Genomic DNA, 17,229 nt, shown 5'->3' with positions numbered 1-17,229 from the left:
CCCAAAAAACAGTGAAATGACAGAATTCAGCAGATAAAACTGAGCCTAAAGGAAGCCTGCATGGAAAAGACTCAATTCAGAAAGTAGGGAGATGCCCTGAAGAAGCCTTTGCCTTTCCGCTTCCCACAATTAAGGAACAGGAAAGTTTTGAACCCTTTGGTACTGATAACTGAACTTGGACACCACTGCAGGGGTCCAAGGTCTCAAGCCTGCTTTGTAATTTTAGCATCTGTGAGAGGTTTAGAGAAGAACCACAGCTCAGAGCAGCCCTCCCAGTGTGTATCTTTAAGTGCATCATGATTTCTTGCCTCGGGTTCTTTGAAATTTCATCTGAGCCATCTGTCCACCACTACTTTCCCAGACAATTTAGTGCTTACAGGCCAAGGCATTCCTCCTCACAGTGTGTGCTGGGATAGATCTCAATTTTTGCTTACAGAGAAATAAGGTTTTCAGATCACTTCCTTTTGGAATGGTCAGTGGTGCTCTTATTCCCTAAGGCTATGGCACAGGACTGTGAAAACAGCCTCTGGCAGGGCTACCAGTCAGGACACAAGCATGGAACCACTACCAAGGCAGGCTGTATCAAACATTTCATGGGAAGTGTCTTAAATGTCTATTTATTTCTGTTTTCCTTAGACTCTGGCATGCCTTGTCTGTAAAGCTGATCTTGAGTCACCTGCACAGAACGTGGCCTTTGACAATCCCCCACAAAAGCCTCCAGTGCCAGAGCCACACAGATTCTTCACCTCTTTGTAAACTAAATCAAACCAGCCCCTTTGAAGACCTGGCAGTGTAATAATTGGGATAGTTTGTGTGTAGAAGTCATAAATAGGTGAGCAGGATAGACAAAAGGCTTGGCATTTATAATTTAAGTGTCTAACTTCAGTAGCACTCCCAGAAATAATAATTAAGTAGGAACTAAATGGCTTTCTTGAATTAAAGCATTTTGCCAGGAAAACAACATTGTCATTATAGTGCAAGAGTTCTATATCATTATATTGCAAAGGTTCCATATTACCAGAGTTTTGTACCTCCTTGATGTTTCTTGAGGGCAGCTCCTCCAGGCACTGACTCTTCCTTGTCCTTGCAGCAGCCAACTGACTCCAGTTCCCCCCAATCCACTCTTCTATAACACTCTTCTTACTGGTTACAGGTGTGGCCTGTTAACATCAGGCTGCTCCTAATCTTTAGTAATTGGTCCAGCTGCAACTCTTTAGGGGTAAGATTACATTCTATACCACCTTCATTTACCCATACTGTATCCCCCTACAAAACAACACTGATAGGTACTTCCCTTCCAGGAACTTCACATCCCAATAAACTGACCAAGGGTTACTGTGTTGAGTTTCAGCAAATGCCTCCACAGCCATGGCAGGAACTCCCTGCCAGTGCAGTTTGGGAGGCTCAGTGATGGTGGAGCAGCAGAGAGCACAGTGTGGGCTGCAGGAGCACTGGGCAAGGTGCTGTGGGAAGCTCTGCTCTGTTACTGCCCTGCCCTGACGCCTCCTACAGACTCACGGACCCAGAGGAATTCCTTTAAAGCCCACTCCGTGGGTGTTCCTGAAGTGAAGAGGGGCAAAGGTACCGTGGTCCATCTTTAAAAGGCCTGCAATGGGCAGAGGTGACCCCACCATGTTTGGGAGCTGCCTGCTGAGGATGCTCTGCAGCAGCAGCCACGCTGGCTTTGAGCATCTTGTTTAGAGCAAGAGCCACCAGTGAAAGTGCCTGGGACCTGTCAGCTCTGCAGCATGAGAATCACACAATCTTTATCAAACTCTTAGCTGTAGAATGAATGTAAAGAGATTTGTGTGACATTCTCTCATTTAGTGGAAAGGGAACAAAGAAACAAGATTAAACATTGTTCCTTACCTCGACCTTGTGCTTCAGCTCACACAGATTTTCCACAGCACCAGACATGAGAGCAGGCAAAGCTCTCTGGGCAGCCACTGAGTGATGGCAGAATGAGAACAGCTTCCAGTTCTGTGCAGCTCTTAGCATCCAGGGAGCAGGAGGCTGTTGCACACCCATGGTAAAATAACTCTTCAGTTTAAATACAAAACTCTTAAAAATATTTTTCTGAGAATGAGTTTTTGAGTACAGGACACACTTAGATAAATTCTTCTATACCTGCATGCTGGAAGTGTATGAAGTTCACAGTTCTTACCCATCTGACACAGCCTTTTGTAGGGCCTGAGCTTCTGGGCTGTTTTCCCTTAAGACTTCTTTACATATGCAAAAAATACTGAAAATCTTGTGGAAGCTCTGGTGACAAATCCTTTGAGACTCTGACATGACGAAGGAACAAGCCATCTCAATGAATAATTTTGCAGTTTATTAGCATAGTGAAGTGTTTTGATTACTTCTGCTTAAGTGAATGACAAAGAAACCTTTTTATCACATACCCTGCTCATTTCACTATTATTTGTCCTATTGAAAGCTATCTTTTTTTTTTTTTCAATTAGGCACAGGCATAGCAAATTCTTAGGACCAGAGGTGTTATGACATTGATATTAATTAAAAGGCTACTATAGAAATAATAGATAATCATGTGATTAAGCTGTGTGTCTCAGATGTTCAGAGTCTAGGAAAACAAACAATCCCAGAGAGGGAAAGGATATTTATATTTTAGCCTTCATAACTTTCAAGTGCTGAAGGTATCTGTGTGACTTGTCCACGTTTGCCATGCAAACAGAGCATTCAATAAATCTTAATGACTCAGCACAAGAGTAAGGGAGAAGACAACAATATTTCTTACCTCTCCAGCTGGTAAACTCTCCCAAAGCACTGCTCACAGCCTGGCTGGGCTCACTGCAAACATCTAAACACAGGCTGTCTCAAATGATAGTAGATCCTCATGTTTATCCAGCTGAATCATGCCCTTTGTGTTTCTAGAGGGCATTGCTGTCCATATCAAAATCTATTGTGTTTCTGTGAGAAGGAGTGGGAAAAAAACAGCATCTGCCTTCACTAAATGCACAATTTCTGCAAGTCACAGGGAGGGAATCTTGCCAGGCTGCCCAAAATCTCAAATACTGGTTTTAAACACTGCAATAGAGCTGAAGCATGAAGAGGAATTGCAGTTCTCCTCCCCAAGGCCAGACTGAAGGAGATGGTGTGTGATAATCCTAGGTGTATTAATTGACATTTAGGAGACTAATACTGCAATAATAAAAAGTTCAGATCTAGCATCAGTGAGAAACACCTCAGCCTTGTGAAAATTTAATAAGCTATCATGGATATTTTCTGCAGTTTAATGTACCCAAGTGCCAGCCATACAAATTTTTCCTGTCTGGGAACCAAACTGGAAAGTTTTCACACTATTGTATTTGCAGAAACTAGCTACAGGTTGATTTTTTTCTATTTTCCATTTGTTTCCCCTTCTTTTTAATTTTTTTTTATTTACTCACCCTTTTTTCAGTTCCCCACTTTTCCCAAGACACTGATGTCCCATCTAACATTATCTGAAACAGAATCTGATGAACAGAGCTACCTTTTTTCTTCAGTGCATTAACCCCTACAAAACTTAATGGCAATGAAGAGAGGGATAGGTCAGTATAATTTTCCCTGTCATTTGAATTCCATTCACATTTAGCAATGCCAAAGGAGGATCTCCAGTTCTTACAGTGGACTCAGTGGGAGAGCTGGGTGTATAATATACATTCTTAAGAGGGAAAAAAGCTGTCTTCATTACAGAAATATATATGTATTTGAGTTTTTATATGAATTGACATGCATACAGGCTAATAATGATGCTTTAGACATCATTCTTGCATTAGAGAGCATTTTGAACAGAATGCTAATCTCTGCAATGTGAGGCAGAATCACAGTGTGTTTTTTCCCCTGTGGTTAACCTTGAAGTTAATTTTGGTGGTGTTTTTCTGGGTGTGCTGCCCTGAAATGGAAGGAAGAGCTGCTCCTCTGCCGTGCCCGTGTGTCTGTGAACATCCACGAGAGGATGTGCCCACAGTGGCAGCTGCACCCAGAGCCCGGCTGCCCTGCCCACCCCTGCATTTCAGAGGCACAAAGTCCCCTGGGCTTGGAGCCTCTCACCCACCTGCTGGGCTGGAGGGAAAATCCAGCTCTTAGTGCAGGTTTGACATTCTGCAGGAGGTCATTGTTCAAGGCATGGGGTTTTTGTCTGGCCAAAGCAATCCAAACCCTACAAACACCTCTTGGATTGCTCAGCTCCTCTATCCATGGAGGAAAAAAAAAGGAAATCAGTATGTGAAGAGAGCATCCAATCCTAAATCCATTTCCTGGGGTGATCTTTTTGGGTCTCAAGGCTGGACCTCCCCCAATGACTCTCCAGCAGGTTGGAGACTCCTCGTGCTTTAAGAGGAGGAGGAGTCCAGCACCGTGGGACTGGAGAGTTCTCCACCTTCCACACCTGGCAAAGGCCAAGAGCAGCACTGGTAACCATTTAGTCATCCCTCCCTCAAACATTCCTTGATGTTTGCACACTTCCCAGGTGGGGGAAAGATCCACCCTTCCCACCTGGCAATGGCTCCTGGTCCAGTACTGAATCCTCTTCCCCTTGAAGCTCTGCCCAAATACCTTCCTAATGCACATTACTTGGAGGTGTTTTTAATGGTCCACTGACTTCTGGCATTTCTTTCTGTTCCTTAAACTGCTCCTAAAGAAGTCACAACCTGTAAGACTTAAGCATTTACTTTTTTGTCTTTTTTTTCTTTACATTTCCACAAAGGAAAAAGCACAAAAAATTAATCTTGGAAGCCAATCCCATCATACAGATCAGCTTTTCCTGTTGAGAAACATGGCCTCTTCAGCAGAGAAGGATGTAAGAGCTTCTGTTTTTACAAGTAAGTCCAGCAGCTCTAAATCAAAATGGCCTCTAAACAACAGAATTGAAAAACTGATGTTGATTTTAAATGGCTATTATTCAGGGCTGCTGCAAGGTAAAATATGAGTGACAGCATAAAACAAATAAAGAGGAGTGAAAGGTAATTCAGTTTGGTGTAGTGTTCCTTTCTTCCATTGCACTTTTCTCTCTGCAGAAAAACACAAAGCAGCTCTTTATTCTTTCCCTATCCCATCAGTTTTTTTCCTGTATAGGTCAAAAAACTGAAGTCATTAGACTCTAATGTAAGTACTGGTGGTGAGCAATTGATTTTCACACTTCTCTCTAGTAGATGGAACCACAGTGCAGATAACCAGTGCAGCTGGACCACACTAATGACCACCTGAGATTTTACAAATAATTTGTCTTTACCACAGCTTCAAACCTTTGATTTTTTAACAATCAGGAATATAATTCCCTGTTAAGTCTTTAATCTTTGGTTACTGAATGCAACCATTTACCTTTAAAGCCCAAGTGAATATCTGTTGAAGAAATGATAATTTGTCCTTCAGCTTCCCTGAGTTCTCAGGTGCAATTAAGCTTCTCTACAGAAGCATCATGTTAGGATTTATCTCACCTTAGGTGTTTCTGGGATAGACATTTACTGCTGGGTAGTCTAGACATGTCTTGGACTGGTTATTAATGGAGAGAAATGAGTGCTTTTTGGAGCATGATTCACCTGACCCTGCCTTTGATGTCCAGATGAGAAGATTCATCTTTCTACAATGCTCATTCCTCTTCTGTTATACAGATATCAGGTGCTGGATTTACTTTATTGACTTTGCAAACGCAATCAAGCACAGAAAAGAATGAAAACCTACCATGGAGAAATTAATAGGCTGATTCCCTGACAAATTTGGCCAGTAGTGTTTTAAATAGGTTCAATAAAAATAATCTTTGTGACAAAACACCCTCACCTTCACCCTCATAAGGATTTCCTATCTATTAAAATGGAAGAGGTGGTAACTGATACTTTCATTTGTGAAAGAGAGGCTGTGAGCCAGGGAGGTGCTTAAGGGAGTCAAGAGAGAAATGTCACAGAAAGCTCTGTGAAAGACTTGGGAGAGGAAGAAAACTTCAAGCTGACTCCAAGCAGGCTCTGCAACAGCTGAGCAGAAGTGTCTCTTGGCAAAAGGTGGGGATGGATGGATGGATGGATGGATGGATGGATGGATGGATGGATGGATGGATGGAGAGAGGAAGAGATGTAGCTAGATGGATATAAGTAGACAGATGGAATATTTTGCAGGTGTTTGGCCAAGAAAAAAGCAGTTTTGTGGGCTGGATGTTCTCAGCTGGTGGACCTGGGGTCCTCCCTGCCTGGTTCCAGCCTCAGCCTTCCTCCTTTCTTTAGGAGAGCCCCAAACCCCTGGTGGGAGGCCATGCTTATGGCAGAGGGGACAGCCTGGAGTGGGCCCATGCTGCTGCTTTGTTTGGCTTTTTAGGAGGCACCAAGGTGTACACAGATGGTGGCTGTGCTGGGAGCAACAGGGAAAGGGATCACGAGGTCCAGAGCATGAGATGTGTGCCTGGGAACACAGGGCATGGAGCCAGAGTCCTTGTCTCCATGAATTCTAATTTTTTTATCTGAAGAAATTCACCACTAAAGATGAAAGAGGCCAGGACAGGGATGTGGCCATGTGTGGCTAGTAGAGAGTTTGAACCCAATTAGCAGTTAATTGAGGTGCTTTAAGGCACACAGCATACCCACACTGCAGCAGCTTCTAAAACCAACTCAGCTCTTGTTGCCACTTCTCTGTTATTAAAAACTAAACTAAAGCAGTTTTAAGGGTGGAGGTGTTTTTTGGTTAGCTCTGATATAAAATAAAGCTTGTGCACGTGCCTGATTTTACAGCTGTTCTGTCCCCAGGCCGAATCCCAGAGCCCGTTGCTATCAGTCCCAGGAGGTGTTTTGTGTTCACCTCCTCAGAGTGAGATACAGCTATCAGGGTCTGCACCTCTGGGTAGGGTGGGGAAGTGACAGGGGCCAGATCCACAGGGCAAATGCATTAACTTTATGCTGCACATGGCTGCTGACTGCTCAGCGAGATAACCCTGCACATCCCACAGCTGCACTGCTGGGGGATGATGGCCCTGGGGTGCTGCCTGCCTGACCCAGAGCCAGGCTGCCAGGGCCATGGTGCTGGGAGGTGCTGCTGGCTGGCAGGGCCCTCCTGCAGCATTCATACCTGCCACTGGTTCTCAGGAACACACATGCCCAGAGGCTGTTCCAGCAGCAATCAGTTTATTTCAAATGCATCTCATTGTGACTGGAGGCTGGAGCCCCATTCCCCCCCCACGACCAAAGGGAGGTCAGTGATTCTTGGCCTCACAGAGATGCTCCAGAGAGGGTCAGAAATAGCCTTGTGAGGTTTCACAAACTAACAGAAGGAACAGCCCTCTGATGGGTTTCTACCTAAGGTAATGCACAGGTGTAGGCAAGAAAAAGGGGCCTGTGTGGCTTGGGGAACCCCCAGGATGCACCCCCACCATGAAAGTATCCTCAATAACTCTCACCCCATCACCTTATGGCCTTGGTGGTAGAGAGCAGACACTGTGTGCTTTTGTTGTGCCCTCTGCTCCAGTGACACCTTCCCCAGGGCCACCTCTGACCCCTGGGGGGATTTGGGTGAGTGCAGGTGCCTGGAGCAGTCAGGTCCCAGGCAGGGCTGTCTCCACAGTTACTGAGTGCAGCTTCTGGACATGGCAGTAGGAGCTGGAATAGCATGGAAATACAATCTAAGGACAAGCATGAGGCACCAAAAGATATCCCTCTTATCAATGGAAGCAGGAATGAGTGATGTCTGCCCATCTGGAGCTGGGGAGCTGGAAAAGATGCAGGCACCATCTGCACATCAGTAACTTGACAGCAATACAGTTTAGGAAAAAACTGACATAAGTTTTAGATTTTATTCATTCGTACATTATTTACAGCAGTTGCTTTCATATTACAATTCTCTTTCATCTTTTCAGTTTTCACTTATAAAAAATTAACCAAATAAACCTTATATAACCAAATTTATCACAGCAGGTCTGGTTAATTTTCACAGTTACAGCGGCCATCAGGAACAGAACTTAAGTACCTACAAGTCACTTGTCCAGAGCACCTGGCCTGCCCTGCCTGAGGTCACCCTGCTGGCCCTGGGGAGCTGCCTGGCTCCCGGGGCTGCGTGGGGACCACGCTGGGGAGGCTGCAGCTCAAAGCCTGAAGCACCCCAAGGGATAACTTGTACCCACCTTAGCACCTGCCACGCCTGGGGAATGGTTTGCATTGCTACCCTGATGGTATGCAAACTGCCTTCCAACAGAGCTGACTCCTGCTTCCTCCACAGGAAATGGGAGCAATTGATTCTGTTTTCTGCCATTGCTGAGCCCCAGAAGTGCAGTAGCAGAGTGTGCTGGGGTACAAAACTGAGGCAACAAGTGTTCACCTTCCTCTGTGTGACTCTGACAGCTCTTCCTGATGTCTGTCTCTCCCACCAGGGATGGTATTTGCAGTAACTCACCCTGAACTGGTGAAAAGCCTGCACTGCATCAGGGCTGGCAATGACCCGGCTCTAGGGACCCCACATGGGCAGGTTCTCTGCCAAGGTGACACCCAGCTCCAGAGACTGATGGCCTTCCCCTGTACTTCCTCCTGCTCCCCAGGTGCAACAGCACCCCTTAGGAACACACACACACACGGTGTGCTCCTGACAGCATCACCTTCAGGAACCATCTCCCTGGGCTCTCCCCCACGTGCTCTTTTGCTTTACAGTGGTAATTATTGCTGTTTTAGAGTATGTTCGTTTTTCTTTGAGGACTTGTAGCCACTTCCCATTACAGATACAGTACATACTATGCTGAACATAGAAAACACAAGACTCATTTCACATTGGTCTTGTACAACGGGGAGGAGATGCAGCGTAAGAGGCTGTTTGGGGGAATCCAAGTTTCTTATTTAGACATGAGTGAGTAAGCCACTGCCTTAAACACAAGCAGTTCTGGGAAGCAATTTAGCCTGTTTGTTGTTGGTTTTGTTTTTTTTAACTGACATTGGACATTTTCCAAATGCATACCACACATCTGCTTAACACTACCAAAAATATTATTTTTTTTCCTTTACTGCATTTGTCTCAAGAAGACTTTTGCTTTAATAAAATAACACAAGCACACAAACTGCTTAAAGCTAACTGCCCAGCACAATCATAAGTACAACTCACAAAGCAACTGATGCTTTGTTAAACCTAATTACATTTTAAAAAAATCAAATATACATATTACAAGGCAAAAGGATTAAGCTTTGGAGGAAAAGAAATTGGAAACAATATTAGCTGTAAGTTCATTACACTTACATAGGAGTAGCTGCTTCTGCATTCAAACGTGTTACTTGTAAATAAATTTACAGTTGCATTATGTATTTGTTATGCTCTTGGTCTCACTAGGCCTGTCTTCTACTATTTAGATGTTAAAAGCATGTTCTCTCCCACAGGTGATCATTGTGCAATACAAAAACAGCACTGAACAGTGATTTTAACTGTGATCAAACTCCAAATGCTGACTTGGAGCTTGTTATTTTAAACAATACTGTGTTTTGACTGAGCTCTCAGTTATCCAAATTAATCTCCTAATTTACTTTCTATGAAAGATACTCCCAAGCACCATTCAGGTAGCAGGTTTTGGTGGGTGGGATAAGCTCTGTTGCATAGTCTCTATGACTGAGAGATGCAAGAGCAGACCAATTTTTCCTCAAGATTCCATGTGGATCTATTTTGAGGGAGAAAAAAAAGAAAATTTCCCTTTTGCATTTTAAAGCTTACTTAACACTTAGCATTACTTCATTTTCTTTATGTGGTGCAGTATATTCCACTGCAAGACTCCAGTTATTGTCCAATTAAAATGCCTTTATTAAGCTTTAAGTAGAGTGCATACCAAGAGCATCACACCAGCACTAATGAAACACAGGCCCCAGCACACCCAAAGTGAGATTGTTAATTCAGAGGTAACCAGAGCTGGTTCCTGCCTTTATGTGTTTGGCAATTTGGAAGTCCCTGCAGTTTCTATCCATTTGCACCTCAGCCAGCAAATCTGGCAAATTAAAAGGCAGCAGACCTGCATCACATAGGGGTGTGGATCAGTGAGCAACAGCAGCAGCAAGGATTGGGACAAGGAGCCACAGCTCCCCTGGGAATTCTGACCATGGGACTTTCTGTTCTTCCAGGTGGCCACAGCAAGGACAGGGCCCAGGACAGCCCCAGCACCAAATCCTTTCTGCTCCTGCTGCAGGTGAGCAGCACCAGGACCCCACCAGGCACATCCCAGCCCCAGCAGCCACTGCTGACCCTTGGTCCTGCCTCCCCTCCCCAGGGACTCAAACTCTGACATCATGGCCTGAAGAATCATCCTCATTTCCCATGGGGAGGAACACAGGGCAGAACAACCCCAGGTCCCAGCCCCAGGGACAGATGTCCCCAGGGCCATTTGCCCCCTGCATTTGCTGAAAGGCAATTCTGAAATGAGTCCTGCAGGCTGCACCCATGCACGGGACCAAGAAGCAGGATCACTTCTGGAGAAAGGTAAAGGCTTTCTCAGAGACAGCATCCCACACTGGGACAGAGGGGAGGGAAAAGAACAGCTTTCCACTGATGGCAATGCCCTGGACTTTTCTGCATCTCCCAGCAGAGACACAGGTGCCATTCCTAAGCACCTTCAGGGGCTGTCTGCTTCACTGAGGGAAAACACAGCATGAATTTACAACAAATACAAATTTAAGGGTTTCAAGTCAGACTAGAAACCACATTCTTCGTTGGTTTGATTGCTTAGCATTATCAGCCTGGATCTGTTCAGGGGCCAAGCTTCCCAGACAGCTTATTGCCAAATCTGACATGTGCTTGAGATGCCAGTTAGCTCAGGATGTGGAGGCAGTTCCCACTCACTCCACAGGGAATGACCCAGGCTGTGCTGGAGGGCTGGGGCAACCCCAAGGCTGTGGATCTCAGCCACACTAATGCAAATTTTCCCTTCTTTTCTGTTTCCTTTTTTTTTTTTTTTTAATTTTGCTTTCCTCAGGGAGCAAGGGCTCTGTCCTAAGCCCCTCCAAGCAAAGGACACTTGAGCAGTGTCTCCTGCACAGGGATTAGCAATAAAAGGCCCAGTCTAAGGAGAGAGCAACCAGGTGAGGAAACTGCACCTCTGCAGGCAGCACGAGGGGCTGTGAGAGCCCACCTGCACTGCAGAGCAAGAGCAGGGTGGGAAATGCCTTCACATGGCTCAAACACCCTCACCTAAATCTGAACTGGTCTTACCTAACCACCACATTTACCAACCTTGGGCTCAAACCCAAGACATGCTCCACTCTTCCACACAACTCCTGCCAATGTTGTCCTTGGAAAGAGAAACCCCCAAACTCAATCAATCAGGAAAATCCCCTCCCATCTCACACTGATGTGGGTCTCTGTTGGAATCAAAACTCAAGGACTGGCAGTAGTTCCAGATCCCCACCTCATCTGCTTGGGATCAATCCTGCAACCACCTTGTGCTGCTCCTCACCCACCCAGCCCTGAGCTGGGACGGGGAGAGTCAGGAGAAGATGCTGAGGGCCTGAGAAAGAGCTGTGCTGATCTTTTCCAAGCACTTTGTTTAAACCAGTGCACCCTAGAAGGTGCAGAGCAGAGGGATGGATCTGCCCAAGGCAGCTCAACCTCACCGTGTCACCCTGTGAGCTGCACTGTGGTCTGCCCACACACTTCCCTGGCAGCAGGTGAGCCTGGCATGGGCAGAGCCCAGCACCCCTGACCCCAGAGCTGTGCCTGAGCTATGGCATTTAGGGAAACCTCCCATGAATGCAGACAGAACAACAGTATCATGTGGTGCTTTTAAGCCCAACCTTGGCAGCACCCCTGTCCCACAGCTTCCACCAGGGATGCAGCTCTGGCAGCCTGTGCCATCTTCCAAGGAGAGCAAATCCCAGCCTATTTGGCAGCCAGCCCTTTCCTTCAGAAACAAGCTGTCCTGGCTGGAGAGCTGGGAGCAACCAGCTGGATTTCTTCCAAAAAGCCTGGTCACAAAGCAACTGGCAGAAGCATTAAGGGAATAAATTTTCTTGGCAGCTACCGGCCAAGTGGCAACAACTCAATCCTTATCAGTGCATTTCCGTGTGCTGGGGAGGAATGCAGACAGCACCCCCAAAGCCACACCTTCCCAAAGCACCTCTTCCCCAGGAAACTCAACAGGTATTACAATCAGATACTGTAATATCATCAGGTAAAGTTTACACATTTTAGAAGAAAATACTGGTAAACCTGATGGTACTTCTGTGTCTGTGGGATCTGGTGGGATTTATTCCAGGTTTGGGTTTTCTGACAGGATGTGGAGTTTTATTTCAAAGGCACAGGTATCAAATAAAACCAGCAACATTAGTTTAATTAAATAGCCTAATAAAAAAAGTTAATGCTCAATTTAGACTTTACATATTCCTCCCTTATTAAGAGACTAGTTTTTGCTTTTTGTTTTTTTTTTTTTTTTACCCCTCTGGAAAGGTTTTAGTGCAGTGATTATATAGCAACAGAAAAATAAACTAAAAAAGGCACAAACTTTTGTGTTTTTTCTTTCAACTTTTGCTAACACTTCATATTTGTCTGTTTTACTTCGGTTAATAAATCACTGAATGCAGCAAGAAAATATTCTGCCGATTTCTGTACACTATACAAGAACCCCTACCAACAGTACATTATTTCAGCTTCAGGAGAAATGTACAGCATAGAAAGACTTTTAAAAATATAGTGCCCCATAGAGAAATTTTGTTAATTAAACTCATGGTCTCTTGCTACAGTGTCCTTCACCATCCTCATTACCCCCTTATTGCTGGAACACACGCTGGGACTCTGCCCCTCCAACTCCTCACAGGCTGGACCCAGCCCAAGCCAAGCAATGAGAGGGCAGCTGGGGTTGTGCCAAATGGCTGCTCCATCCCCAGCATCAGTGCCTGGCCCATGGCCCTGGCAGGGATGGGCTGAGCCCCCTGCCCCCTGCTCTCCATCAGCGCCACCAGCCCCATCTCAGTGCTGGGAAAGCTTCTGGCTGGAGAGGAAAGGGCAGCTCCTGGTAGGAGTGGGACAGACAGCACCCCATGTCCAAGGTCTGTGCTGTCTGTCCCCCCATCTGCCCCAGGGCTCCTGTCCTCTCCCCACACCCCAAGGCTCCTTCCTTCTGCAGCTCTCCTGCTGACTCTTCCATTGTTTTTACAAGCGTGGTTAACACATGCTCTACCCCTTCACCAACTTCATCGCGGTGAGGTGGGGGGTTCCCCCCTCACCACACACATAATACTTCATAAAATTATAATTGTTTTTCCCAGTAAATAAAGGGGTTTTCCCTTTAAATGTATTAGCAGAGCCAAACCCCTCTACCCACCCGAAATTAAGTGCAGCCAGAAATGGTTTTCTGTAATACCTCTAATACCACGCTTTAAAAATTAAAACCTACCAGTCTTCTTTTTCCCCCAAGATGTAATTCATGCAAAGTTGCTATTTGTTTAAATAAGTTATAAAAGTTGATATCTCAGGCTAGAAGAAGCTGTAGTCTTGGTTATTCTTTAGTTGGCAGGCACTGTACATACATACCGGGTACAGACACATGCCGAATCTGCTTTGCATTGCTTTTTGCATTGTACAATTCACAAATCTGACATCATTAAAGCAGTTAATTACCTTTGATGGAAGGCTGCAGTGAGGCCATCTACATTTATCAAACAAGCAGCTGGTTAAGATAATAAGTACGCTCCCCCCACCCTGGTGCTCCCCAAAATGCTATTATCTGTCACACGTTGCTTCTCTGAAGTGGTGAGATTTGGTGCGCACATTAATGTGCAAATGTGTTGCCATAGGAACTGCAGCCTCCATTACGCCTCAACGACACCATTCAGCAAAAGCCAAAACTAAAAATAACAACAACAACAACAAAAAAAAAATAACCCTTAAAAATAAGATGAAAACAAACAAAAAAAAACCCCAAAAGGCAGCAAAGAGAAAGTCCAACGCACATGCGGAGTCTGGCCCAGGACTGCAGGTTACGCGTGGCTACGGAACAGCGCAGGAGATGCTTAGGTTTGATCTTAACTTCACACTATGGTACAATGGGGCTCAGTTCAGCCGGTCCGAGTCTGTGCTGGCTTAGGAAGGAGGGGGAGCTGGAGCGGAGTCGTGGTTACCGGATGCACCCGGGGTCTCTCAGACATTTGGCAGAATGAGGCACATCCAAAAAAAGTGCAACACCAGTGCCGTGGTGGCAGTGCGATGTGTTTGAGTGCGTGCGCTTCCCTCTTCATGCATTGTAGCAAGCGGGTTGGGGCGGAGGGGCAGGGTGCACCCCCACCTTTTCTCTGAAAACTATTAACCAGTAGGTTACGGTAAGAGGAATGCATATTCTACTTACTGGTGCGTGAAATACTGAAAACTGCATTCAAGTAATATTTCTGCACTATTATGAATGCATCACTATGTTATCTTACACCTGGAAAAGGAGAGGGCTATGTACACCAGAGCAGTTGTACTATTTTGCAGTAAGTTTCTGTGCTTTACAGAGGTACCTGGGAAGGAGAGGCCGCTGCTCCGCTCCGCCCCACTGGGTTGCAGGACTCCCAGCACCACCACCTACAGCATGCGAGGAAGGGGCACTGCTCGGCCGGCCCATCGAGCTGAACGGAGCAAACCAAAACGTGACGTGAGGGTACAAAAACTCTAACCCAAAATTGGCAAATCAATGGTGATGAGAAATAGAAGGATAATTTATTATTTTTGAAGGAGGAGGAAGGGGGGAAAAAAATAATTTTTTTTTTGTTTTGTTTTGGTTGGTGGGGGGGTTTTTTTTATTCTTCCCGCAGCTGCAGGCGGTAGCGGTGGTAGCGGACCTGGAAAAACATTCTCTCCAGTAAGGAGCGCGTCATCCCTGGCAGGGCGTAATGTTCGACGACACCCACGTGCTTGAAGCCCAAGGACTCGTAGAGCTTGTGGGCTGCCATCTTCACGGCCGTAGTTCCCAGCACGACGGAGGAGTAGTTGTTGAGCATGGCGAACTCCAGCACCTTGCGGCCCAGGGCCTTGGCGATGCCTTTGCCGCGGTAGTTGGAATCCACGGACATGCGCCGGAGCTCCACCGTGTTGTCCTCCTCATTGCCCCGCGCTGCCACAATCCCCACCACGTTGCCGTCCAGGACGGCAACCCAGAAGCAGGAGCCTGTGGGAGATAAAGCAGCACATGGAGTCACCCCTGATGGACAAGTGGCCATTGCCAAACACACATCTGGGAGCAGGGCCTGGGGTCCAAAATCACATCACATCTGGGGACTAATGACCTCCATAAATAAGGAACAAACACTCTTTTTTCCCTGACAGCGTGAAGGAAATGCTGTTTTCCCAAGGAAAATGCACAGGGGCTACAACCTCCTCTTGTAGAATATGTGAAGGTCTCCCATGATCCTCCTTTTCTCCAGCCTGAACAGCCCCAGCTCCCTCAAATGCTCCCCACAGAACTTGCACTCCAGACCCTTCACCAGCCTTGTTGCCCTTCTCTGGATGTGCTCCAACATCTCAGCATCGTTGAGGGCTCCAGAACTGGACGCAGTACTCAAGGTGTTGCCTGACCAGTTGCTTAATTATCACCCAAGAAAGCCACTATTCAATACAGCAGCCAACCATGGGCACTGAGAGGTCTCTTGCCCAGATGAAAAGCACTGACTTTCAGTGCTCTGGAGCAATTTGTCTTCATCCAGAAGAAGAAGACTCCGTGACAGGAGAAGCCCCAGGTGCAGGCCATGGCCTTCTTCCCAGCTGCTAAACAGAGAGAACCTGACTTGGGCAGCAGCTCCATCTTCTGCACCAACCCTGCCAACTGCTCCAACCCAAATGCACGGCACATCTCTGTAAGACCTGAGTTACACAGCCCAGGAGGGTGCTCAGGGGGGCAAAACCCATCCTGAAAAACAGAGGAAACATGAGTAAGACAACTCACTACACTTTGCCACTGGCAGAGAGCAAAGCATGGGGTGGTGGGAGGTGCCTTTGCAGCTGCTGTAGGAAAAATGCACCTTGTGACTCCATGAAGCCATCCAAAAGAGATGCCCAAGGTCTTCCCCTCTTCCCTGTGCACAGCTCAGCTTCCAAGGAAAAGCTGGCTACAAGCAAGGGGCAGGGAACCAGCCCAGGTTCACCTCAGCACACCGGGCTCATCCTCACATTCGGAGGAATGTGCAGCTCCAGCGATGCTCACTCTTGTTCCCACTGTGAGCAAGTCATCGTGCTGCTGCTATCTAGGTCAACAGCTAATTTTTAAAACACCAGGGCCCATCTTGACCCATTTATCATGAGCAGTGGAGATGTCTCTGCTCCGCTGCCGTGCTGACAGCGTTACTTGTTCCCCAGCGCTCGCTTGGATCTCAGAACGTGATTTATTCAGACACGACCCCAGACGAACACCTACAAGCACTGAAATCAAGCAGCCACTCTCCCTCTGCATACAAATTGCAGGGTAGAGAGCTCACTGCTGGTCTTAAAGTGCTCATCATGTGGTGGCTGAGCCCAGTTCACTCCCCAGCCCATCCATCACACCTCTGGCCACACGGCAAGCACACCAAACATAAGGGCCACAGTGATCCTCCCCCTACACGCATGGCTACCACTCCTGTAGTGTAGTTCCAAAAAGGAGGTTCAGGAATTTCCCCACACTTGGGGAGCAGGGGTGGGATGCTTCCCTGGGGCTCCACGCCTGGGGCAGCCCCCAAAAGTGCCCTGAAGCAGCCATCAGCTGGTGTCCACTGGGCTGCAGCTGGTGGCACAGTTGTCACATCCCCCTCATCCAGCCCCATCCACAGCAACTCCTCCCAGAGCTGCTTCTTCAGCAAGTCTGCCTCATTTCCCCTCAAAGCAGAGAAACAACCTGGGTTCCTCTCAGCCCGAGGTTACACAATTGCTTCCACGACTGCTTCCCACTTTTATTCCTTATTTTCTCTTCTCAGCAAGCACCTCTTCTCTGTGCCCACCAAACCTGAGAGGCTGCTAAAGTTCGCTCAGCAACACTTCCCACATTTGTAAAATGGCACGTTTCTGGTACTTTGAGGTATTCTGAATATTTAAAACCCAAATCTGGACATACCCGCTACCGCAGAGCCACCAAACCTTTCCCATTCCCAGCCCTCTGACCACCCTGTCCATACTCCCACACCTGTCCCTCCCAGCAGGGACTGGGCCCGGTTGCAAGCAGCATGACAGCAAACCTGCACTCCTTGTTAGTTTTTACTTACAATTTTAAAGCTTAATTATAATGATTGTGAGTTTAACAGGAAAAGAAATAGTATCTGGCACATGTCCCAGTGTGTTTTGTGCACACAACACTTATAA

General features: G+C 46.7%; 1 protein-coding gene across 1 annotated transcript in view; it reads right to left on the bottom strand.

Annotated features, from left to right (window-relative positions):
• Positions 1-7,736: 7,736 nt before the first annotated feature.
• The window catches only part of NAT8L (N-acetyltransferase 8 like), a 33,034-nt gene continuing 23,541 nt past the window's right edge, over positions 7,737-17,229 (bottom strand). The window contains exon 3 of the mRNA XM_071447177.1: positions 7,737-15,070. Within this exon, the coding sequence (XP_071303278.1) occupies positions 14,703-15,070 (368 nt within the window). The 3' untranslated portion in view covers positions 7,737-14,702. The remainder of the gene's footprint in view (positions 15,071-17,229) is intronic.

This window comes from Agelaius tricolor, unplaced genomic scaffold (assembly GCF_023055355.1).
Source record: "Agelaius tricolor isolate 1412-34295 unplaced genomic scaffold, bAgeTri1.0.p SCAF_24, whole genome shotgun sequence".
Classification (NCBI taxonomy): Eukaryota; Metazoa; Chordata; class Aves; order Passeriformes; family Icteridae; genus Agelaius; species Agelaius tricolor.
This window is presented reverse-complemented; position numbering and strand designations above follow the sequence as displayed.